This window comes from Heptranchias perlo, chromosome 16 (genome assembly GCF_035084215.1).
Source record: "Heptranchias perlo isolate sHepPer1 chromosome 16, sHepPer1.hap1, whole genome shotgun sequence".
In the NCBI taxonomy this organism is placed as follows: Eukaryota; Metazoa; Chordata; class Chondrichthyes; order Hexanchiformes; family Hexanchidae; genus Heptranchias; species Heptranchias perlo.
In genome coordinates this window covers 48,495,480-48,521,207 of record NC_090340.1, presented here as the reverse complement: position 1 = coordinate 48,521,207, position 25,728 = coordinate 48,495,480, and the positions used below count along the sequence as shown (strand labels likewise).

General features: G+C 40.7%; 1 protein-coding gene across 1 annotated transcript in view; it reads right to left on the bottom strand.

Annotated features, from left to right (window-relative positions):
• Positions 1-25,728, bottom strand: part of pkd1l2a (polycystic kidney disease 1 like 2a) — a 129,575-nt gene that overhangs the window by 82,980 nt on the left and 20,867 nt on the right. The window contains exons 8-19 of the mRNA XM_067997584.1: positions 22,556-22,960; positions 20,678-20,797; positions 18,088-18,164; positions 16,671-16,845; positions 12,600-12,774; positions 10,742-10,862; positions 10,400-10,544; positions 8,723-8,923; positions 6,589-6,734; positions 4,993-5,184; positions 1,440-1,616; positions 1,201-1,328 (exon numbers count right to left, since the gene is read on the bottom strand). Coding sequence (XP_067853685.1) covers positions 1,201-1,328; positions 1,440-1,616; positions 4,993-5,184; positions 6,589-6,734; positions 8,723-8,923; positions 10,400-10,544; positions 10,742-10,862; positions 12,600-12,774; positions 16,671-16,845; positions 18,088-18,164; positions 20,678-20,797; positions 22,556-22,960 — 2,062 coding nt within the window. The remainder of the gene's footprint in view (positions 1-1,200; positions 1,329-1,439; positions 1,617-4,992; positions 5,185-6,588; positions 6,735-8,722; positions 8,924-10,399; positions 10,545-10,741; positions 10,863-12,599; positions 12,775-16,670; positions 16,846-18,087; positions 18,165-20,677; positions 20,798-22,555; positions 22,961-25,728) is intronic.

The window sequence follows — 25,728 nt, the reverse complement described above, 5'->3', positions numbered from 1 at the left end:
ATGGCACCAAGGAGCCCTAGTAAAATTGAAGTCAATGGGAATCAGGGGGGAAACTCTCCATTGGCTGCAGTCATACCTAGCACAAAGGAAGATGGTAGTCGTTGTTGGAGTCCAATCATCTCAGCCCCAGGACATTGCTGCAGGAGTTCCTCAGGGCAGTGTCCTCGGCCCAACCATCTCCAGCTTCTTCATCAATGACCTTCCCTCCATCATCAGGTCAGAAATGGGGATGTTCGCTGATGATTGCACAGTGTTCAGTTCCATTCGCAACCCCTCAGATAATGAAACAGTCCGTGCCCGCATGCAGCAAGGTCTGGACAACATCCAGGCTTGGGCTGATAAGTGGCAATTAACATTCGCGCCAGACAAGTGCCAGGCAATGACCATCTCCAACAAGAGAGAGTCTAACCACCTCCCCTTGACATTCAATGGCATTACCATCATCAAATCCCCCACCATCAAACATCCTGGGGTTCACCATTGACCAGAAACTTAACTGGACCAACTACATTAATACTGTGGCTACAAAAGCAGGTCAGAGGCTGTGTATTCTGCAGCAAGTGACTCACCTCCTGACTCCCCAAAGCCTTTCCACCATCTACAAGGCACAAGTCAGGAGTGTGATAGAATACTCTCCACTTGCCTGCATGAGTGCAAGTCCAATAACACTCAAGAAGCTCGACACCATCCAGGAAAAAGCAGCCCGCTTGATTGGCACCCCATCCACCACCCTAAACATTCACTCCCTTCATCACCAGTGCACCGTGGCTGCAGTGTGTACCATCTACAAGATGCACTGCAGCAACTCGCCAAGGCTTCTTCGACAGCACCTCCCAAGCCTGCGGCCTCTACCACCTAGAAGGACAAGGGCAGCAGGCACATGGGAACAATGCCACCTACACGTTCTCCTTAAAGTCACACATCATCCCGACTTGGAAATATATCGCCCTTCCTTCGTCGTCGCTGGGTCAAAATCCTGGAACTTCCTACCTAACAGCACTGTGGGAGAATCTTCACCACACGGACTGCAGCGGTTCAAGAAGGTGGCTCGCCAACACCTTCTCAAGGGCAATTAGGGATGGGCAATAAATGCCGGCCTTGCCAGCGACACCTTCATCCCATGAATGAATAATAAAAAATGATGCACACCATTGCACTATTACATTAACATACAACAGGTGGTATAAGTTTGCTGTTTACCTCTGTAGGTACATGCTAACCGAGGGCATCGTCATAAGAATAGGTTCCTCATCCGCTATTGCTTCTTTTAACACCACAGCTTGCAAATGGTCTATTGTGGCCAATAACTTCTCCGATACCACTCTTGTCTGAAAAGTAAAAATATATCTTTAAAAATATGACACAGCATGATTCCTTTAATTATGAAATTGATTATGAAAAGCCTGAGCTCATTCTATCCTTAATTGAACCAAATTTACCGTATCTGAGGCCAAATCTTCCTGTGCATCATTTTCTACTGAAGCTTCCAGAACATTGTTAACCACATTAAAGAGGGTATTTGCTGCAACCGTTCTTTTCTCAGGGTCCTCATCATCCACCGCACTGAGAATCAGCAAGGATTTACCCATGTTCAGAAGGGTTGCACTGGCTTCCAACTTAAAAGGAGATAGGAAAGAGATACACATAGTTCAATATTCTGCCTAGACATAACAGAGTAGACTTTTGTCTTTACCATCTGGATGTTAAGCATCGACTGGGCAGAGAGCAGAGAGAACCCGGTAGGATGATTACATGCGCACAATGCAGCCTGCCCGATTTTCTTTCCATTATTTTTTTAAAAATCAGCCGGGCTCTATTATGTGCAGGCAATCCTCCCTGCTTAATTTTCCTTTCTGTTCTCCACCCAAGCAATGATTTATGCCCAGGCAGTAAAAATAAAAATCATAGAATTGCGTAGAAATTACAAATGTAAACAAGGCATTCGGCCCAAGCATGTTGGTGTTTGACCTCTATGTGAGCAGTAGTCTTAATCTTATGTGCCTGCTCTGTTTATTCCCGTTTCCTTCTACTACCTATTCTTAAATGTTGACCTGATCTCTACTTCAATCACCTACTTTATAGTCCATTCCACAGCCTCAAATTTTCTGTATAAAGAGGTTTCTCTGTTCTCTGTTTAATTTTATGTCTATGTTCCCTTTGTTTTAGAGCGCTCAATCACTGGAAAAAGTCTTTTCCTTTTTATTGAGTCCCATCTCTTCATAATTTTAAGCACCTCTATCAAATCACCCCATAATCGCCTTTGTTCTAATGAAAGCAGCTGTAATTTTTCAAGTCTTTCTTCGTATTTACATTTCCTCATACCAGGCAGCATCCTAGTGAATCTGCACCTCTCTCTTGCTTCAACATCCTTCCTATAGCGTGGAGCCCAACAGTGTGCACAATATTCCAATTGTGATCTTATTAAGGTTTTATATAGATGTACCATTACATCTCAACTTTCATATTCTCTGCAACTTGCCATATAACCCAATACTCCATTAGCTTTGTTTATGGCCTTATCCAAATAAGATGCTGCTTTTAGTGTCTTGTGAACCATTTACCAAAATCCCTCTGCTCTTCCACATCACCCAGCCTTCCCCCAATCAAAGTCAAATTATTACTTTTATTTTTTGTAACCAAAATATATCACCTCACATTTACTGACAATCTATCTGCCACTTTTTTTGCCACTCCACCATCTCATCAATATCCTCTTGCAGCTTTCTTTGTTCCTCAGAATTATTTACTATGCCTCCTATTTTAGTATTACTTGCACGTTTGGACACCATTACCTCTACCCTTAATCCAAGTCACTGATGTACACAGTGAACAGAAGTGATCCCAGAACAGACACTGTGGGACAATGCTATCCACTTCCAACCACTCTGTGAAACTATCCTTAACTCCTGTGCTGTCTTTCCTCCTTTCTAACCAGTTATCAAATCCAATTTACTACCCTACATAAATTCCATTCCCCTTAATCTTCTCCAATAATCCCCTGGTTTTCTGAAAGTCCATGTACACCACATCCGCTGCATTTCCCCCACTCACCATATTTGTCACCTCCTCAAAGAACACTGTCAAGAAATCGACCCCAATGTTCACAATATACCAACCAAACAAGACAAGAATATATTAACCATAAATAATGTGTTTAAATAATAGTGCTCTGAGAGAAGAAAACCTGATCAGCGTATTTCTGAAATTTTACCATAGTCCTTAACAGATAATAGGCTTTACCTTACTTTTTTGTGCGGTGAGATAAGCTATATCAAAACTGTGCTTTCACTAAGAAATTGGAATTTTTCAGTGCACCTGTAAAATGCAAATGACCCTCAAATAGTACTGGTGTTACTGACTGAAAGCAAACTTACTGCTCTGACATTTGCAACAGGTAATTCAAAAACATTTTCCCTCAAGAAAATGTGTTAATAATTGAGAGTCTGTGTCACTTTGGGGGTGAGTACCTTAAGATAGATTTTGTATCACTACCATCCTGCTGCTGAATTGTATGTCCTGTATAGGAATGTCATGGCAGAAGGCAACAGAGCAAGAGCAATTAGGATCATTCGGAAAAAAAGTGGGAAGAGATTAGAAATGCTACAATGGAGATACCTGTGATGTAGAGGTAAGTTCATCTGGCTTGTGGGTTAGCTGTTTTAAAACCTCCAAAACTTCAAGAGCCTTGTGCAGTGATGAGACATCTACAATAGTCAAGTTCGAAAGCATTGTTTCCCTCAACTTGGGGATGTTTTTGGTAGCAGAAAACAGAAACAGACATAATTGCATTACTCTTCAGTGAATTCTTCTTTGTACATTGAATACATATTTCTGTTAGGAAATCGCTCAGATTTGAGCACAAGTCTGCACTCACTTGATCTAGCTTGTTTGAACTGAGTTAATTCAAGTGACATTGATTAGATCTGAACTCCAGAGTTCTGGCCCTTTAAGAAAGCTTCTTTGAGATTTCAACATTTTTCCCTTTTTTAAATGATTAATGAGAGCAACTATGGTTATGGTGCTGCATAAAGACTCAGGAACAATCATTCAGGATGGTATCTACTAGGATTCTCAGCAGTTTTCAACAACTGAAATCACTGTATGGACAACCAGTGTCTTTGAAAATTAACTATGAAGATGAAAAATGTAACTGTTTCACTTTGAGAGTTCTTTAATATTAGCTGCTGTGACATTATTGAGTACCCTGTCTCACATGTAGTGCCATATTTTAATATCCCCTTTTGTACTACAGTACTGTACTGAGGTATTAGCCTAGATCATGTGCTCGAGTCCTGCAGTAGGGCTTGAAACCATGACCTTCTGACTCGGAAGCAAGAGTGCTACCACTGAGCCAAGGCTGACACTTGAGAAAAGACGAAGGGTTACACCCAAAATATTAACCTGTCTTTTTTCTTTTTATATGTGCTGATTTCCTGCTGTTAATTTTCAGCATTTTCTATTTTTGTTTCATATTTCTAGCATTTGCAATTTCAGTATTTTTCTTTCTATTTGATCCAATTGATCCTTCTACAGATTTGATAGAGATTTCTTGATTCTATAACCAAAGAGTTAAGTGACCTTCTCCATTAGTGAATGAGGATAAAACTGCCCGGTTTCTTTTAAAGATTCTGCTTAGTCAATATTGACAGCAGGACTTCATCCCAGAGGCTTTTTTTGGAGTGAGCAGCAGAAATTGGTAGCCACTAGTTAGTTAGGTCACTTACATATCAAAAATGACACACCCACATTAAAGCATCATGAATATATGAATAATTCATGCCTAATTTTCATGGATATCAATAGCAACATCACAGTGAGGATTTTTACATGATCAAAACAGATAGCCAACTGAACATTTCAAAGTTATTAGTCCAATTCTTAAATTGGTATCATGGGGCTTTTATGAATTTGAGCCCCTATTCTGAACTAAAGGGAATGGTTATTGGAGCTTTATTCTTTTGTACAATAGCCCTTTTAAAAAAAAAATGTCACCTGTTTCTTGTCAACCAGAGCCAGTTTGGCTGTGGCTCCTGCCCTGACCTCTTGATTCAATACAGAAGAGACTGACTCAAACAGTTGGATTAGTAAAGAACTGTTGGTTGTTGCATCTGATATATCCTCTAAATTTTCTGATAATAGTGTTGCTAGATCCTTGTCTTTACCAGTGTTTGAGAACTCATGGACCTGCAATTAGATATAGCGGGGGGAAAAATAAACGTAATAAGGTTATTGTTAATACAGCTTGTCCCTTTTTAAATAAATGTTTGTACTGTGATCCAAACCTACTGTCAGCACACTACAACATTTACAGGTTAGGAATGTTCAGCAAATTAGCGTGAAGAAATCAACCCATTTGAATTTCAACAATTGAACACGAATTTAAATCCCACCATGGCAGTTTGAGAATTTGAATTCAGTTTTTAAAAATCTGGGAATAAAAAACTGGTGTCAGTAAAAGTGACCATGAAGCTGTTGGATTGTCATAAAAACCCAACTGATTCATTAATGTCCTTTAGGGAAGGAAACCTGCCGTGCTTATCTGGTCTGACCTATATGTGACTCCAGTCTTACACCAACATGGTTGACTCTTAATGGCTCCTCTGAAGTGGCCGAACAAGCTATTTAGTTGTATCAAACCAAGGCAACTAGGGATGGGCAATAAATGCCAGCCTTGCCAGTGACAGCCTGGGAATGAATTTTAAAAATTCACAAGACACCTATGGATGAGAATGGTCATTCGGCCCATCTTAAGACATCCACCCAGAAGAACCGACACTCCCACCATTGTAGCATCTAAAGCCACAATTTTAACTTGGTGGGAATCGGGTGAGCAATGGGCCAAGGTGGATGTCAAATGCTTCTGACCTCGGCAGCATGAGGCCCAGGAAATTTTAACTCCCAGGTCTGATCTGCATGCCCCTTGGTCAGTTTCCTGCCCGAAACCGGAGAGAAATGGCAGCTGGCCTAAACATTCCTTGTGGGGCCCCGAAGAAAGTATGAAATCTTACCTCTTTGAACCTCTTCAGACCGCAGCTCCTCTGCCCACAAGGTTGACCTGGTGGGAAACCAACAACCGCTTCCCCCTCAGGCTCACGGTTAAAATAATAGCAGTAATAATAATAATTGTCAACACCTCACAAATCTCCTCACTAGTCTCTCTCAACATTGGGATGAATATCAAAAAACTCAGGGGATTTACTTACTCATTTCAAATTGGTTTGTGACTTATATGCAATAGAACTGCTGGGGAAGAAAGAACATGAATGGTGAGTTCATACCAAAATCAATGATGTGATGACAATCTCATGCAGTGAGAAAATGGATCTATTCTGCCAATTAGCAAACACTGAAACAAACAGGAGATGAATTACAATCAGCATATCAGCAAAAGCTCACAATTCAAAATATTATCCTATCTTTTCTCTTCAGATGTTGATCAGCCTGCTGTGTATTTATAATATTTTCTATTTTATTTCAGACTTCCAGCATTTATAGTTTTTCTTTTTATTTCATCAGCGTTTTCTGCTCTGTTTAGGTCCTTCCAGCAATTCATTATTCCAAGGTGAAAAAGCACAGCAAATAACATACCGTAGTTGTAACGATAATACTGGTAAAGGAGCCCACACTGTTTCCAACAGTGACTGTGATATTCAACTGGTCATCATTCTTTGAGTCTCCCAGTGGTAGGTAAGTGGGTGGCAATATCGGCTGTGATCCACAATGTAAAGGAACATCTAAAAAGACATCAAATGCATTAAGTTAACTCCTGTTTAGATAACCCATAAAATGAAGTCAATCCCCAGTTAAAACATGCTTGTTAAATTCTGACAGTAAATGGAATCTATCATTAATATCCAGCTTTAAAAATTCCAAATCTATGTCGTCTATGTTATTGCCAAGTTATGATGCTCTTGTTTCAATCATTACTCTTGGTAATTTCATGATTTTTAAAAATAATTTTTTCTCATGGAAATGTAAATATGTTGATGTCCCAGCAAAGTTTCAATGATTCAGCATCTATATTTGATGGCTGTTGTCAGTTTTTTTGTGATAGTCAAAGAGACATTTTATTGTTCAGATTTTATGTGTCTTAAAAAAAGAACTAAAATTGTAATCTGCAAAACCGCAGCTGCAATCCTTTTCACCAAGAGGATAATAGTTGTCATTATCAGCCATACATCCAACTGTCCAATGTAATGTTGACATTCCAATTGAATGTTACAGAAAGAAATTAAGTGGTACAAGTTGGACATATTGTCAATAGTATAAAAATAAAGGCTGAGACTCTTATTTATGTGCAGGCAATAATATCGCCAGCATCTTTAAAAAATTATCATTACCATAAATTTCTCCCATTTTGATTCACTGATTCCTGAAAACTGGGCATGAGAATCTGAATGGACTCTCATATGATTTGGTATGTTTAATTGTAAAAAAATCAGAAAATGCTGGAAATACAAAGAAGGTCCATCAGCCTCTATAAAAGGAAAAGATGGATTTGTATTTCAGGTATAGACCCTTCGTCTGCAACCAAAACATAAATCCATCTTTTCCCTTGACAGTTGCTGACGGACTTGCTGTGCATTTTCAGCATTTTTTCAGTTTCCAGTGTTAGCCTTATGTTCCTGTCTGTAGTTGCATAACTAAAAAAAAGGAGAAAAATTAGACAGCACTGCAATGAGTGCTAACACTTTCCCTCTTGCACTGGATATAGATTTATCATGGTAAACATTCATTTTAACTCTCTTACAGTGCTTGGTTTGGTGCAAAAAGTTAACAATGTGTTTCAGTGATTTTCCGACAATTATGAGATACTTTTGAAACCTTCATGCATGTTCATTTTGGACTTTGAATTGCAATCTTCAGTCAAGGTGGTTCAAAGTCCAAATAAATCTAAATAGCCAAACTCATTTTTTTTTATATTCGTTCATGGGATGTGGGCGTCACTGGCAAGGCCGGCATTTATTGCCCATCCCCAATTGCCCTTGAGAAGGTGGTGGTGAGTCGCCTTCTTGAACCGCTGCAGTCCGTGTGGTGATGGTTCTCCCACAGTGCTGTTAGGAAGGGAGTTCCAGGATTTTGACCCAGCGACGACAAAGGAACGGCGATATATTTCCAAGTCAGGATGGTGTGTGACTTGGAGGGGAACGTGCAGGTGGTGTTGTTCCCATGTGCCTGCTGCTCTTGTCCTTCTAGGTGGTAGAGGTCGCGGGTTTGGGAGGAGCTGTCGAAGAAGTCTTGGCGAGTTGCTGCAGTGCATCCTGTGGATGGTACACACTGCAGCCACTGTGCGCCGGTGGTGAAGGGAGTGAATGTTTAGGGTGGTGGATGGGGTGCCAATCAAGCAGGCTGCTTTATCTTGGATGGTGTCGAGCTTCTTGAGTGTTGTTGGAGCTGCACTCATCCAAGCAAGTGGAGAGTATTCCATCACACTCCTGACTTGTGCCTTGTAGATGGTGGAAAGGCTTTGGGGAGTCAGGAGGTGAGTCACTCACCACAGAATACCCAGCCTCTGACCTGCTCTCGTAGCCACAGTATTTATATGGCTGGTCCACTTAAGTTTCTGGTCAATGGTGACCCCCAGGATGTTGATGGTGGGGGATTCGGCGATGGTAATGCCGTTGAATGTCAAGGGGAGGAGGTTAGACTCTCTCTTGTTGGAGATGGTCATGACTTAAATACAACAATACTATATTTTTCGAATAAGTCTTGCAGGTATTACCTGGTTTTACAAAGAAACAGTATGTAAGGCCTGAAGGTCTGCAGGATGAGTTAGAGCTACAGGTGACGGTGCATTTGATGCTGAATTTTGTGGAGACTGTTGATCCTTCTTTGGGAGAAACATGGCAGGATGGCACTGGTAGTGGAGGCATCATGCTAACAAAGTAATCTTTATATTTATAATCACCATTGGCACTTATCCCTAAAATAAATAAACACAAGTTAACAAATGTACAATTTTATCTCACTCACAATGTAGTTTCTAATGCTAACAATAAAGTACTTTTATGCCCGAATCTTCACAAGTAATGTTTCTGCATGTCGTTCGCCTTCAAGCAATACCCTCAATCTCTGACCAGGAGCCGAACCCAGAAAAATCAGAATCAATTGACCAAATTCAGGCACCCCTGTTTTTGACTGGGCACCTAACTATCGTAGCCTTCCTTTAGCCAATCAAATGGGGCAGGCCATTGTATACTGTCAGTGCACATGATTCACATTTACACTGGAGCAAATCCAGGATTTTTCCCTGTGCTGTTGAGCAAATAGAATCATCGAATAACACACCATAAAAGTGGAATACTTCACAAAATCAGGAATAATTGTGAGGGCTGCCTTCAGTCTTTTTCACAGCTCTTGGGGTCTGCATTACTAAGTGCATTAACTAAAAGGAGATTTAATAAACATTCATTTTCTACCTCAGGTAATTATCATTCTCTACATTTAAAGAAGACACAAGTGATGAGAAAGGAAAATTGCACGTAGATGAAATTTAAATGGATGGGGATAATTTAAGGAGAGCTTCACACAAAGGGACAAAGATTCAGCAAGCTTTTGGAGAGTTTTAAAAGGCAGCTCAACCGATCAGCAACCTTTGTCAAAGCTGAAGGGGCAGGACATCGAGAAGTGGCAGGAATAAATGAAAGTAAAGGAACCCTAGGTGTAGGTACGAGTTTGGCTGACGTCAGGAAAGAGGCCTGTACCTCCCTCCCTGTTTTATGGCTCCTGAAGTCACAAAGGTACTATATGAGGTGTACAAGGAAGGCTGCCTTCTGTGCCACTCCACAATGACATTTGCATAGATCAGCACTGTAGCAAGGCTGCAAAGAGATTGCAGCCAAATTTCAGGCCAAAGCTGACCATTACTGTCTCTGCATGTCATGATGTGGAGATGCCGGTGATGGACTGGGGTTGACAATTGTAAACAATTTTACAACACCAAGTTATAGTCCAGCAATTTTATTTTAAATTCACAAGCTTTCGGAGGCTTCCTCCTTCGTCAGGTAAATGTGACATTACTTGGTTAGCATGATGCCTTCACTACCAGTGCCATCCCATGTTTCTCCCAAAGAAGGATCAACAGTCTCCAGACCAGAGGGCTGCCACATGCAGAGACAGTAATGGTCAGCTTTGGCCTGAAATTTGGCTGCAATCTCTTTGCAGCCTTGCTACAGTGCTGATCTATGCAAATGTCATTGTGGAGTGGCACAGAAGGCAGCCTTCCTTGTACACCTCATGTAGTACCTTTGTGACTTCAGGAGCCATAAAACAGGGAGTGACCCATAATGTAGGTTTTTGGTTGATTCAATTTTGGACTGTTTGCTTTGAATCAAATAATCATTAACCTCGACATTTTTCAAAGGCAGAGTCGGTTGCTGAGGTGATCCATTTGACTTACCTACTGCCCTCACTTTTAATACTGGAGCAAACTTAACCAGTTCCTCACTTCCCAAAACCAACCTATTTGTGTTTTCCTTCATTAATGTCAATGATTCCTGAGCAATGTTTTGCTTTTTAATATTACACGCAGAAGGCAGGTTGACCTAAAGAAGAATATATATTATTAGACTGCCAAAAGTATTACATAGAATGTACATAGAATTACATAGAATGTACTGCACAGAAACAGGCCATTTGGCCCAACAGATCCATAAGTAAAGTAAGATAAATTGGGATGTTTAAAATGCTCTCTTTGTGTTAATATTTTAATAAATTATCTAGTCTGATTTTTTTCATTTACCTGTTGTTTTGAAGAGTTCACTCTATACCAATTGTATTTGACTGAATTCTTGCATTCTTGACAAGTAACAGTCAATGTAACATTTTCTGAGGAATCAACTGGATTGCAATTGTTCTCGCATCTAAAATATAGCACAAGATAACTGGTCAGTTTCACCTTCACCTCAATAACTGCTATGTTCACGTCATTAAATTTATCCCAGCAAAATATTTATTTTTATATTCTGGGCGGTATCGAGTGTAGTTTCCTAATAAATGAGAAGTCATACTTAGATCACACATTTTTCCTATTTTGGGTCCCATCCCTAAAGTCACCAGGTGAAATTTCATTGCTTGGGCTCTGCTACACACTTTGGCTCCTTACTCTGGAGTCAACCAAAGAGTTTTTCCTGAACAGATTCACTCAACCAAACTTGCCAATCTCGGTTTTTCGATGAAGCTTTCCTACCCAATCTCTTCATTGTCTGCGATGAACACTGAACATACATATTGAATAGGAATTGGTCTGCATTGATATAAAATTCAGATATTCTCATTTAAAAACCCATTTTTAGCCCAATTAGATAGTGGTCTGCCCCTTAAAAAAATTCTAATGTACATCTACAGAGAGACATTTTACCAGTTTGTCCCATCTATCCAGATCCTACGCCATTTTAGAAGCCAAAAGAATTGGGGCTAATGTCAGTGATGACGGGAATGATGAGATTGTAAGCAGGAATAAGTGCATTTTAGAATATATTACATGTTTTTACATTTTCTATTTGAGATTTGAGATTTTCTGGAGCATGGAAAGGTGTCGGAGTGAGGAAGTGAGAAAAATTGGACATGTTTCAGAATTTCTTGGAAATAGTGAGGGTTGCTTCATTAGTTCCCCAGTGGTAGTGGAAAGATCTCTGAGTTTCTTAGAGGAGAGTCTGTGTCAGTGTTAGCTGACAGTGGATGTGTCCACTTCCTAATGTTCTAGTGGTGGTTATCTCTTCCCTTGTAGTCAAGTGAGGCTATACTTGTTTTATATGCTTCAAACTTATGCCTTCTGACTTTTGGGTGGTCCAAATCCAAATCCAAATCTGATTGTGGTCCCATCCCTAGTATAGAAATCACCCAACACCATCATCTAAGGTGACAATCCCTTATAATGTCAGAGGCAAAAACAATCTTATTTGAAAATTCAGCCAATCTCCGGTCTGGTGTCACTATACCCATTCTATTCAGATTACCTTAACTTTGTTGCTTATGCCCATGCTCATCATTATTACCATCTTTCCAGGGGAAAATAATAGAAAAAATGCTTTTTGGCAAGAAAACCCTCTGATAATTTCAATGGCAAACTATAAGCCATATAGTACACGTCTAATGATGATCATTAGGACTTCAACATGTGGGAGTACTTCAATAAGAATTCAACTCTAAATTAAACTGGTAGCACATGTGCTGGTGGAGAGAGCAAGATGCAGTCTAGAACTCGGAGCTTCTAATCTAGTATGATTCTGGAGGCACACTCCCATTAGAGGCCATCCAGTATGAGGCTGGAATTTCTATCTTGACAGGCATGGAGATTGTTGAAAGGTAGCAAACACATAAATCTGTCAGGAAATATTTTTGCTGGGTTCCGAACTACTACAGTACAGTGGGAATCTATGCTTAGAACTATGCTTAGACCTGATATATATTTATGCAGCGTCTACTGTAATAAAAGTATGATATTATTACTGAAAATGGACTGCAGGGGTTATGCTGCAGACACATATATAATTTAAGCTCTGCTATCACTTTTATTGACACAGGATACAAATATGACCCAGCTCACTAACTAATCATCCTGCACACAGTAACCTTCAATCCAAATATTATTTTCATACCTGATATTCATGCCCTTTTTGCTCTTCTTGGTGAAGATCAGACATTTCTCTGCTGTACTGTTCATTTTGCCAGGTTTACTTATAGTTAGTCTGATTGAAATGAAAGAATTAGGTGGAGGTAGGCAGGAAGGACTGATGGTCAGATCCTGGTGAACGGTATTAATTTGGTTGTTCCCTGCACAAATATCCCACAATGGCCAGCATACACCTTAATAAGGTAGAGAGAAATAAAAATGTAGAAAATAATGAAAGTACTATCTGCTTTCAATGTGCAGGTCAAATGCAAGTTGTATTTATAACTGAAAAATTGTTAATGCTAATCTTAAAAAACAAAATACACTACAACCTGAGATTGGAGAAAGTTCAGTGTAACAGCCACCATTTTACATCACAATGTTGATTCAATTGATCAGGGTCAGTTCTGGCTTTTATGTCTGATTTACACTATACAAGTTTAACATCAGTATAAAGCCAAAATCACTTCACACTGATGCTTCAGTAATAATGTAAATGGACCCTACTGTAAATAATTACAGCCCAGGGTGATTTGCTTTGGTCTCCATGATTTTTGCTGCTTTAACTAAAATTAGTTGATCTGCCGTGTTGTTGCAATGGTAAGTCAAGACCAAGAGCACTTTGCAGGTCAAGCAAGGTTAGAGGGCAGCAAGATAATTGAACCAAGGCGGGAGGAGAGAGGAGGCAGTTGGGAGGGGGACAATGGAGAGAGAGGAGGGGAAGAGTAGTGAGGGAAAGAGTGAGGGGAAGTCCAAAGGGTAGATTTTCACTGGCGCCGCTGGGCGGAAACAGGGTGATTGCGCCCCTAAAATGGTGAGATAAACATTACCGCCCCGTTCCCATCCCAGATCCATTTGATGCCAACTTGGAAGGGCATATTGCTGAATGGCCAGAGACCCTGCCTGACTCAGGCAGGGTTGGTACTTTAAATATGTTAATCAGGATCCTAAGACAATACATAGCACCCTGATTGCCATTTTAGGACACTATTGGGCGCAGCATGCACAGTGCACGTTCCACACAGTGTCAGCTGGCGGTCCAACCAAAGAGCCCAGCAAGTAAATCTTAATTTATTTTTTTGTGGGCCAGGAGGAGGAGGAGTGCTCCTCCGGGCTCCACAAAAACACCCTGGGCTGCTGCCACACCTGGAACTCTCCTCTCCTGAGAACAGACCTCCCTCCAGGACCTACCTTTTTCCGGCCCATAGGCCAGTTGCCTGCCCCAGGGGATTTGTTGTCCACCCCGCAGGCCCACCATCCCTATGGTAATGAGGCCCGGCCATCAGGACTTTCAAGTGGCTGGCCAGCACTCTCTGCCAGTCGGCCGCCCAGATGCTTAAAACCTACCCCCAGTCTCTGAGATCCATCCAATTTGATCCTCATCTCTAAAAACTCATCTCTGACTCCTTTCCTTCTCTCATCCTCACATTAATTTTCCCCCTCCATCAGTACTGTCACGCTTGTTCCAAAAGGAGGTGGTAGCGCAGAACTGGAGAGCAGCAAAGATGGTGCCGTTATTTAAAAAGGGATCTAGAGGCGATTCAGGTAACTATAACCAGACAGTCTCAGATAAGTGCCAGGGAAAATTCTAGAATCAATTATCAAGGTAGTGAGATAAGCACTTCGGGAGATAATAAACTAATTGGTAAGAGTTAGCTTAGATTTATAAAAGGGAAGCCATGCCAGAGCAATTTAATAGAATTTTTTAATAAACAACATTAAATGTAGATAAAGTTGAGAATGTAGATGTGATATACTCGGATTTTAATAAATTCTTGATGCCTTATAGAAAACTAGTTTGATAAGTTAGGGGTATTGGTGACAGTGTGTTGAGATGAATCGAATTGTGGTTGGGAAACAGAGGGTCTGTGTAGATGGGAAGTGTTCTGTGTGGAGAGTGTGATAAGTGGAGTCCCACATGGCTCAGGTTGGAATCAGCACTCTTCAACATTTTCAGAAATGATCTGGAAGCGGCTGAAGCTAATTTCATCTCCAAGTTCGTGAATGACACCAAAATAACAATGGTATTTAATATAGTGGAAGATGGGGACAAGCTACAGGGCGAATTAGAGTATTTGGGAAGGTGGACAGACAACAGGTCGATGCAATTTAATGTATATAAGCGTGAAGTCAAGGAGGGTGAATTTCCGCTGTCATTCTTCTAATTGACTGCTGTAACTTCAGAGGAGGCTTTGTAGAAACCCTGGAGAAATGACATCAATGGTGTTTTACCATTTCTCTAGGCTTTCTGCGGATCTACTGCTAAAGTTACAGTGGGCAATCAGGAAAACCTCAGCGGAAATTCAAACTCATGCTCTTAGGTATATGGACTAGGCAGAGGGATTACATGATTAATGGAACAGACAAAGATTACCTGACAAAAATGGACCAGAAAAAAGGATTTGGAGTCAGAGTAGGTAAACCCCGAAGGCATCATCAAACCAATGTTCAGCTGAAGTCAACAAAGTTAATTGAATGTTAAGTTATATAAATAAGTAAAATTGGCTAATTGTGGGACAGTTCTGCAAGTAAGTGTAAGCATCATTTAATAGGTCGTGTCTGACTAACTTGATTGAATTTTTTGAGCAGGTAACAAGGAGGGTCGATGAGGGTAACGCGTTTGATGTAGATTTTAGCAAGGTTTTTGACAAGGTTCCATGTGGCAGACTGGTCAAAAAGTAAAAACCCATGGGATCCAAGGGACAGTGGCTAGTTGCATCCAAAATTGGCTCAGCGGCAGGGTGTTTTTGTAACTGGAAGGCTGTTTCCAGTCGGGTTCTGCAAGGCTCAGTGCTAGGTCCCTTGCTTTTTGTGGTATATATTAATGATTTGGACTTGAATGTGGGGAACTTGATCAAGAAGTTTGCAGATGATACAAAAATTGGCCGTGTGATTGATAGTGAGGAGGAAAGCAGTAGACTGCAGGAAGGTAGCAATGGACTGGTCAGGTGGGCAGAAAGGTGGCAAATGGAATTCAATCTGGAGAAGTGTGAGGTAATGCATTTGGGGAGGGCAAACAAGGCAAGGAAGTACACAATAAATGGAAGGATACTGAGAGGTGTAGAGGAACAAAGGGACCTTGGAGTGCATGTCCTCAGATCCCTGAAGGTAGCAGGACAGGTGGATAAGGTGGTTTAAAAAGGCATACGGGATACTTTCCTTTATTAGCCGAAGCATAGAATATAAGAGCTGGGAAGTTATTCTAGATCTGTATAAAACATTGGTTAGGCCACAGCTTGAGTACTGCGTACAGTTCTGGTCACCACATTACAGGAAAAATGTGATTGCACTGGAGAGGGTACAGAGGAGATTTAAGAGGATGTTGCCAGGGCTGGAGAATTTTAGCTATGAGAAAAGATTAGATAGGCTGGGGTTGTTTTCTTTGGAAAAAAGGAGGCTGAGGAGAGATTTAATTGAGGTATATAAAATTATCACAGGTCTAGATAGAGTGGATAGGGAGGACCTATTTCCCTTAGCAGAGGTGGTCAGTGACTAGAGGGCATAGATTTAAAGTAATTGGTAGAAGGATTAGAGGGGAGCTGAGGAGAATTTTTTTCACCCAGAGCATTTTGGGGAGCTGGAATTCACTACCTGAAAGGGTGGTAGAGGCAAAAACCTTCAACTCAATTAAAAGTAGTTGGAAGTGCACTTGAAGTGCCATAACCTACAGGGCTTTGGACCAAGTCCTGGAAGGTGGGATTAAGCATTACAGCTCTTTTTTGGCCGGCACTGACACGATGGGCCGAATGGCCTCCTTCTGTGCCGTAACTTTCTATGATTCTATGAACAGACTAGGCTTTAGATCAAAGGAAATAATCCTGTTACTATGTAGAGCATTGGTCAGGCCACACCTGGAGTATTTTATGTAGTTCAGGAAGCTGAGCTGGAAAATATATTTTAGTCAATTTTACTGAAATGTTTTAATGCAATTTCGTAAAGACCCATAAATGAAGATAGCAGATGACTACTTTTGTATATTGTTCTCTTTTTGCCAAGGTTAGCTAAGTTGTTTTGACTAAATTTTCATCCTGAAATGACATGTGCTTCAATAACTTACCACAAGACCACTGGAAAATCATTTTACTCTGGTCATCCATGTCATGATTCCTTGATTTCCTCCCAGTCAAAACAAGCTGAGAAAAAGGATTCGCCACCTCTAGTTGGCCACCATTAATTTTAGCCTGAAGTGTTTCTAGTTGTAGCCTTTCGTCCGGTTCCTTTCTCATAGGTGACTGAAAAAGAGAAAGGGGCAAACTTTGGTTTTGGTCAAGTTGATAGATTGATACATAATGATGACTCAGTATTTAATTTGAAGAACAAAGATATTGTCCAGGAATTTCCTTGGAGCTGCCCCTGCTCCTCTGCCGTAACTTCAATGTAAGTGCGGCGGAAACCCACTTTATGCACAAAGTTACGGCAACGGAGCGTGAATAGGGCTGAGAAAATTCCCAGTCATTACATGCAGTGCCAATGACTCCACATATCATTTATAAATTATAGATTTTTAAAATGTCACAATGGAGTTGTATAATGATCCACGATATAGTGACTGAGGGTAAATTGTTATAGGAGGTTATCGAGTGATGTGTCTAAAATAATGAAAACTGTGCTGAATAATATTATTTGATACCCTGTTTGCTTTATCTTTACAATCTGATGAGATGAGATATTTTCAGAAAACCTTGGTACAAACAGGTTTTATTAACATCACTGTGACTGTATCTGCAATAAATTGTGTTTCAGATTTCACAGGTGAGGAATTGCAGATTTCCAACTGTAGGAATGAACAGTAGAAAAGGGAAAGTTAGGCCAACCTAACTGATTGTGACCTTTTTCTCCACCACAGCTTTAAATGGTTACAAATTGAATTTTAAATATAAATTGCTTACTTTTGTTGGAGAAATTTTGGCTCTGTCCTGGATTTTACCGAGCAAGGAAACTGTTGGAGCAGAAATAAAGGAAGTTATGGTGATTCTCAGTGATTACAAAAAGAAAAAATAAAATCTTTCTGCATTTTGTGAAGCACATCAAAGATTGGAGCAGAGATTACTCTGGTTATAATGGGGTAATTTTGCCAGGTTCTGCTCATGGTGTGGAGCCTCACTAGTGGTGAGAAACACTGGCAACACTGTAACCCAGAGTTTCTGATCTATGTTCACCAGGAGCCAGGAGCAGAATTGTAAATGTATTCAAACAGAACTTGTTCATATTTTGTTACACATAACAACTAGATTAAATCTTTCCTCCCTGAATTCAATGGGGGCAATTCTGCTTAAGAATTAAATTAAGTTAATTTTTAATCTATAAATAGGCTTTAGAATTTGGAGGGTGGATTGGTGAATAATCAATACCTAAGTTTTGGATTGAGAGCATTTTTGAAAAAAAATCTCCAAATAAATTTTTGAAGCTCAAATTTAAAGTGGAACTGCAGATTGAGATTCTTCAATGGTCCCACTGGTTGAACAGACACTTACTTGAAATGGACACAGTTGGCTTCTGTGCTCCTGTAGTTTATTGAGATGAATGACTAAAGATGGCGAATTGTTTACATCTGTATTTATTTGTGATTGCAAAAAAAACTTTCTGCACTTTATAAGATGCAATTTGGATCATGTATTAATTTAAAATTACATACAGATTACAACAAGGTAGCAGGCCATTCAGCCCAACCAATCCATGTTGGTATTTGTCCTCCACATGAGCAGTAGTCCTGGTCCCATGTGCCTGCTCTGTTCCCATTTCGCTTTATTCCCCTTTCCTTCAACCACCTTTGCTTAAGTGAATTAATTTGTAGCTTTAATTGATTTCAGGATGTAGGGAGGGGGGAGACAAAGTTATATTTGATCTCAACAAAGTAAGTTTTGGGAAAGAAAGGAACTTAGTAGGACTGATTCCCTGATCAGCTGCAGGGATCAGTGTTCACAGGAACTGCTGTTTGGGAATTTGTGGCTGCAGCCCCTGATTTTCTGTTTGTTTCATTTAATGGACAGAAAATCAAGTGCTGCATACCTGCAATTTCCTGACCAGTATTCCCTCGTGAGTATCAATCCTTCCCGAGACCACCCATTCGTGGAATCAGTCCTAGTGTTCTAAGTGCTGCCATTTTAACCATTAAAGCCTGGAAATTAAAATCTATGCTATTAACGTCCATATATCAAACACTTCACACATCCACGTGACAATCCTTAATGCTAACACCTCTATTAAAATGATGGACAGAGGAATGTCATATGAACATGTTAAGTGTCTATGCTAATAACACAAACAGTAATTTCTCAGCTTGATAAGTTTTGCACGTTGAATTCAGTAACACTAAGCATGCAGTAATCCCATGTGCAGTCTGTATTGCTTGTACAATTCTGCCAATACATTTTCAAGCGTGAAAAGAAACTGATGCACTAAATGAAACCTCCTCAGCTGAGTCCCTCTAATGTGACGATACCAAACTAGGTTTCATTTTCAAAAGAGGTGTTTTTCCAAATGCGGGCATATGTTTGTTATAACTCAAAGGATTAGCATTAATAGCTATCAGTGAAACTAAAAGGGCATAGTTGAAATCATTGGCCCCAAAATTCATGGGGAGGCGGAGAGAAAATGAGGTGGGGGTTGGGGGGATATGTAGCAACCAGGAAATTCCAATATATGGGCAATATGGAGGTCCTGCCGAAATTAATGGCAAGACCTCAATTGAATTTTTTTTCTCTGTTTCCCAGCCGGTAACCAGCCAAATTGAGAGGCTGACTGGCTGTCGGGTGGGAAGGCCTGGAGACCACAACTGGGGACTGGAGAGGAGGGAGGGAGAGATCGCCAGGGGAGGGGGGGCGGGGGGAAGAGATCTCGGTGGGTGGGGGGGGAAGAGATCGTGGGTCGGCCTGGAGACCACGGGGAAGGGTCGTCGGATCGCAGGGAGGGAGGCCCATTGCAGAAGGTGGGCTTGAGGGGCCGGGGGGAAGCACTCCTCCAGGCCCACACGCAGTGCTTGAAAAGCACTTACCTGCTGGATCCAACCGTTCTCGCCTCTAGGCTGCTGGGTTTCCCGAGTCCTGAGAAACCCGTCCCGCAGCCATTAAATCTCGAACGCTGTTAAAATCTGAGGGGGACGCAGCCTCATTAACATATTTAAATTACTGACTCGCCTCTCAAGAGAAAGTTACTCGCCTGCCGCCCAACCCGCCCCGGTTAAACCAGAAGTAGGCACGTTCGCAGCGGGTTAGGGTCAGGTTTCAGATTTTTAAGAATTTAACCTCCCCCCATCCCTCTTCCGCCCGCCCTGCAGGGTTAAAATTCCCCCCATTGTCTTCATCAGCTGTGCCATCTAACCCAACCAGATTGATTTTTTTAGTCAGAGTATTTAAAGTAATTAAGTATACATTTGAACTGCAATGAATTCTGATTGTGAATGTGCATTTTATAGCAACCATAGTTTGTTTTGTATCAAAAGAAAAGAAAACATAAGAATCTTATGCAACAGTACCGAGTAGATGTGGAAAGATTCAGGCAGTAGGTAGATGTTACTCAGTGATTACTGTTTGTTGGGTAATACAAATAAACAAAATATAATCCCCCCTATAAACAACAGGATGCACTGACTACAGATTCAGATGCTAATCAGCCATTACGGGGGTGAAATTCGATATGGGCGAGGACACAAAACAGGCGCGCGGTGGCCTGTTATACGGCCCGCTCGATATTCAGTTCCAGAAGTCGTACAACAGACGGCAAAAGTGATCCTGCCTGTTTTGTGACCCCTCCCATGTCCATTTACACCCCCTACGTATGGGGGTCACAGTTTGTTTATTATTAAAGTACACCAAATCTCTGGAGAGGAACTTGAATCCACAACCTTCTGACTCAGAGGCGAGAGTGCTACCAATTGAGCCAAGGCTGACATCCTAACAGTACTTTATATTGGCTAAGTGTGGGATGAATAGACACGTGAATCATAATTCTGTGATACATTGACTATCCTCCAAGCTGACAGAAGATACAAGGAAGCGAAAACCTACAGGGAGAGTGGGATGCACCAATGTTATTTTTAAGCAAATAAAATTTTAAAGTATTTACCTCCATCATCCATCTCATGCTGTGTTAGAACTGAAGTATTTGCCACAACAGTGATATTCCCAACATTAAAACTAATACTAGAAAAAGCATTGACAGCTTTTCCTCTAACCAGAAAGGTACCTGCAGGTAGAAAGTAAAGATAAAGTCAGTAAAATTAGAATTAGTAGGTGAAACTCTACAGTGATTTCCAGATTTCACTTACATTACGGTGGTGAAAGACAACTTGAATAAACATACATGCTTTCATCAGGACTACATGAGAAGAATTAATGTCTCAGAATTTGCTGTCAAAATAGCAGAGAGACTAACGGCGCAAATGGTACAGCAACTTCAGGCGAGGGCAGATGCGCAGTTAAACGCAGACATCCGGAAGTTGCTGTCCGAGATGTGCCACTCCACCGTTGGCTTCGCGAGAACGGCATCTCGCTGTCTGACTCACCATTCAAATGCATTGAATGGCATGAAGTTCCTGTACTTGGATGGTAGATATGAACTAAACTCACCACAGAAAGTTAGGGCTTGTCCATTTCAGTCTAAGTAACCTTTTTAATGGCCTGATAAGTGTTAATTACGACCAAACAACCTCTCTGGCACGGAAAATTAACTTTTACAAGTGTGGAGTCTCATTCCTTTAGGTTTTAATTTTTGCAGATTTTTAAAAAATTATAATTAAAAATTTTTCTTTACTTTTTCCTCTCTCTCTTAATCCAATCTTTCTTTCCTTCTCTATTTCGCTTTCCGCACCTGATTTGACATTGAAAACATTATTCTAACTTACACTTCCTTGTTCAGACTCTTCAATGTTCATTTAACAATTCTTCAATCTGATTGGTTAAGGAGACACACAGGCGCTTGCCCTGTTCGCTCAGGTCCCAGATGCCCTGTAGGGGGTGCCATGCCATTTCCATCTCCCACACCCAGCAACTTTCAGTGCAAAATATCAGAGAGATTAAACAGGCAAGGGCAAGTCTAACTATCGGCAGGTGCCGTTTGTTGACCGGCTACAGCAAATTCTGGGCCATTCAATCAAAATCACTCTTGTGCTAACACATTAAAGAGGATGGCCCTGAATGCACCCTCAGAGAAAAAGTGTAAGTGGCTGAAAATGGCCAGGGGTTCTGCCAGTCTCCCGCTGGACTTACGGCACAATTCGGGGAGAAAGTTTTTATAATCTCATTAAATATAGATGTATCCGTGGTCATAGCAAAATTGAATAGGTCTAACTTTTCTAGTTTATATAAATCTTGGTATCTTGCTTTCATGACTCAAGTCAATCCTTATTTAATTTATAATCATAGAAACAATTGTCGTTAATAATTCAGTAAATTCAGACATTCTGGAAAATGATTCTGCAAAAGGTAAGAAAAGTTTGTTACATATAGAAACATAGAAAATAGGAGCAAGAGTAGGCCATTCGGCCCTGCTCCGCCATTCAGAATGATCATGGCTGATCGTCCAACTCAGTACCCTGTTCCTGCTTTTTCCCCATATCCCTTGATCCCTTTAGCATTAAGAAATATATCTACCTCCTTCTTGAAAATATCTAATGACTTGGCCTCCACTGCCTTCTCTGGTAGAGAATTCCACAGGTTCACTACCCTCTGAGTGAAGAAATTTCTCCTCATCTCGGTTCTAAATGGCATACCCCGTATCCTGAGACTGTGACCCCTGGTTCTGGACTCCCCAGCCATCGGGAACATCCTCCCTGCAACTAGTCTGTCTAGTCCTGTTAGAATTTTATATGTTTCGATGAGATCACCTCTCATTCTTCTAAACTCTAGTGAATATAGGCCTAGTTGATCCAATCTCTCCTCATACGTCAGCCCTGCCATCCCAGGAATCAGTCTGGTAAACCTTCGTTGCACTTCAGGGTGTTACCTTCAGAGTTCATCGGAATGCTGTAGGCTCCCAGTTTTCCATCAGGATCTTCAATGGTTTCAGAAAAGGTCTCGTTGGGACCAATAAATTCAAACTGTAGCTCAATTGGGGCTCCACGGGATACTGAGATGTTAATAGTGAGATCGCTTCCCAGTTCCAGAACAGCCGAGTTTACCATAGCCTCCAAACCCTTGATTGGTTCCACTAAGTGAACCGTAATATTCTGAGATACCTCTTGAGTTGTCACATTATTCTTGGCAAGAATGGTTAACTGATGTATGCCTGGGCCAATCAAGTGATGGGTGGCACTTTCCATAGTGGCATTCTGAGGAATAATTCCTCGGAACACAGTGAATGTGTGAAGGGTGACAGCTCCAGCTGATATAACATAGGTCACATTTGTACCTGTGAAAACAGAAAGTTGTTGACAATTATTCTTGTCTTATTTAATCAGACTTTTTTGACAGAACATTATAACAACACTGTAAAATATGCAGCTGTAATATTTAGTGCTTTACATCATATAGCTAGTGTGGGACAATTTCCACAGGGTTCTCCCAATCTCCTGCTGTAACGATGGCAGAAGATCAGTGGAGCTCTGAAGAAATGGTCGTTTTTAGCTATTAACACAGCTATTCCAAGGGTTCTGCTGATCTCTGCTGAGGTTACAGCGGTTGATCAGGAGAACCCAATGGAAACTCCAGGCAGCAGTGTGTAGCATAATTGCATTATTTCAAATAGAACTCATTTTCAAACAACTGTAAACATTCGATAATTGTTATGTATGCATCCAGATGGAGAAATATATTTCTCTAAAAAACATGAATTAGCCAATAATGAAACGCAATGGATGAATAAAGAGATAAGGGTAAAATTGAAACCAAAGGAATAGGCATACCCTAAGTACATTGGCAATAAAGGAGAGGATGACAAAAGGGAATATGAAGAGGTTATGAAAGAAGTCAAAAAACAATTAGGAAAGCAAAGAGGAACTACAAAATTAAAATATCAAGGAATATATAAAGAAATAGTAAAGTATTCTACAAACACAAAAATAACAAAAGAAAAATCAGGATAGGGATAGGGCCACTAAGGAATGCGCAATACAAACTCACAGGAAATGACAGTGAAATGGCAGAAATATTGAATAGATACTTGGCCTCAGTATTTACCAGGGAGACTAACAAGGTGGGCATGACATTAGAAGAAGAGATCAAAAAGATATAAAGACATTTAAGATAGAAAGTGGGGGGGATAATTGATAAACTAATCAAACTTAGGGAGGATCCGGTTGGATTGGATTGGATCCGCGCATGTTAAAAGAAGTTAGGGCGGAGATAGCAGAGGCACTATTACACATATATAAAAATTCATTAGAAAAAGAATAGTGCCAGAGGGCTGGTGGACAGCTAATGTTATTCCTATATTTAAAAAGGGAGATAGAACAAGTCTAGATCAGTTAACTTAATGTCGGTGGCAGGAAAGATAATCGAATCTTACTCAAAGATGTAATAGAAAAACATCTAGAAAACAAAAATATAATAAAGAATAGTCTGCATGGATTTCAGAAGGGAAAGTCATGCTTGACCAACCTTATTGAATTCTTTGAAGAAGTAACAGAAAGAGTAGACAAGGTTAATGTAATATAGAATCATAGAGTCAAAGCAAGGTTACAGTACGGAAGGAGGCCATTCGGCCCATTGAGTCCATGCCGGCTTGATGCAAGAGCAATCCAGCTAGTCCCACTCCCCCACCCTTTCCTCGTAGCTCTGCAAATTTTTTCCTTCCAAGTATTTGTCCAGTTCCCTTTTGAAGGCCATGATTGAATTTGCCTCCACCACTTCCTCGGGCAGTGATTCCAGATCCTAACCACTCACTGTGTAAAAAAGTTTTTCCTCATGTCACCTTTAGTTCTTTTGCTAATCACCTTAAATCTATGTCCTCTGGTCCTTGACCCTTCCGCCAATGGGAACAGTTTTTCTCTATCTACTCTGTCTAGACTCTTCCCTATATTTGGATTTTCAAAAGGCCCTTGATAAGGTACCACATTGTAGACTCATGACCAAGGTCAAGGCATGTGGAGTCAGGGGACAAGTAGCAGAATGGATAGCAAGCTGGCTACAAAACAGAAAACAGAGTGTACGGGTTAAGGGTAGCTACTCAGACTGATAAAAAAAAATGGGAAGTGGTGTTCCACAGACATCGGTGCTGGGACCACTGTTGTTCACAATTTACATTAGCGATTTGAACTCTGGAATCGGAAGTACAATTTCAAAATTTGCGGACGACACCAAATTGGGTGTTACATTTGATAAAAAAGAATGCGTCAAAATACAAGAAGACATTAAGAAACTTGCAGAATGGGTGACTGAATTTCAATATAGATAAGTGTGAGATGGTGCATTTTGGTCGGAAGAATAAGGGGGCCAACCTAATGGGGTAGAGGAGCAAAGGGATCTAGGGGTACAGATACGCAAATCACTAAAAGTAGCAACGCAGGTTCATAAGGCCATAAAAAAGGCAAACCAAGCATTGGGGTTCATTTCTAGAGGGGATAGAATTGAAAAGCAGAGAAGTTATGTTAAACTTGCATAGAACCTTGGTTAGACCACATTTGGAGTACTGTGCACAGTTCTGGTCTACGTATAGTAAAAAGCATATAGAGACATTGGAGAAGGTGCAAAAAAAGATTCAAAAGGATGATACCAGAACTGAGAAGATCTACTTATCAGGAAAGGCTAAACAGGCTGGGGGTCTTTTCTCTAGAAAAGAGAAGGCTGAGGGGTGACCTGATAGAGGTCTTTAAGATAATGAAAGGGTTTGATATGGTAGTCATAAAGAAAATGTTTCCACCTGTGGAGGAGTCCAAAACTAGATGTCGTAAATATAAAGTAGTCACTAATAAATCCAATAGGGAATTCAGGAGAAACTTCTTTACCCAAAGAGCGGTAAGAATGTGGAACGCACTGCCACAAGGAATAGTTGAGTCAAACAGCAAAGATACATTCAAGGGGAAGCTAGATAAGCACACGAGGGAATAAGGAAAAGAAGGGTACGTTGATAGGGTTAAATGAAGAGAGGTGGGAGGAGGCTCGCATGGATTATAAACGCCAGCATAGACTAGTTGGGCCGAATGGCCTGTTTCTGTGCTGCAGGCTTGATGTAACTCAATG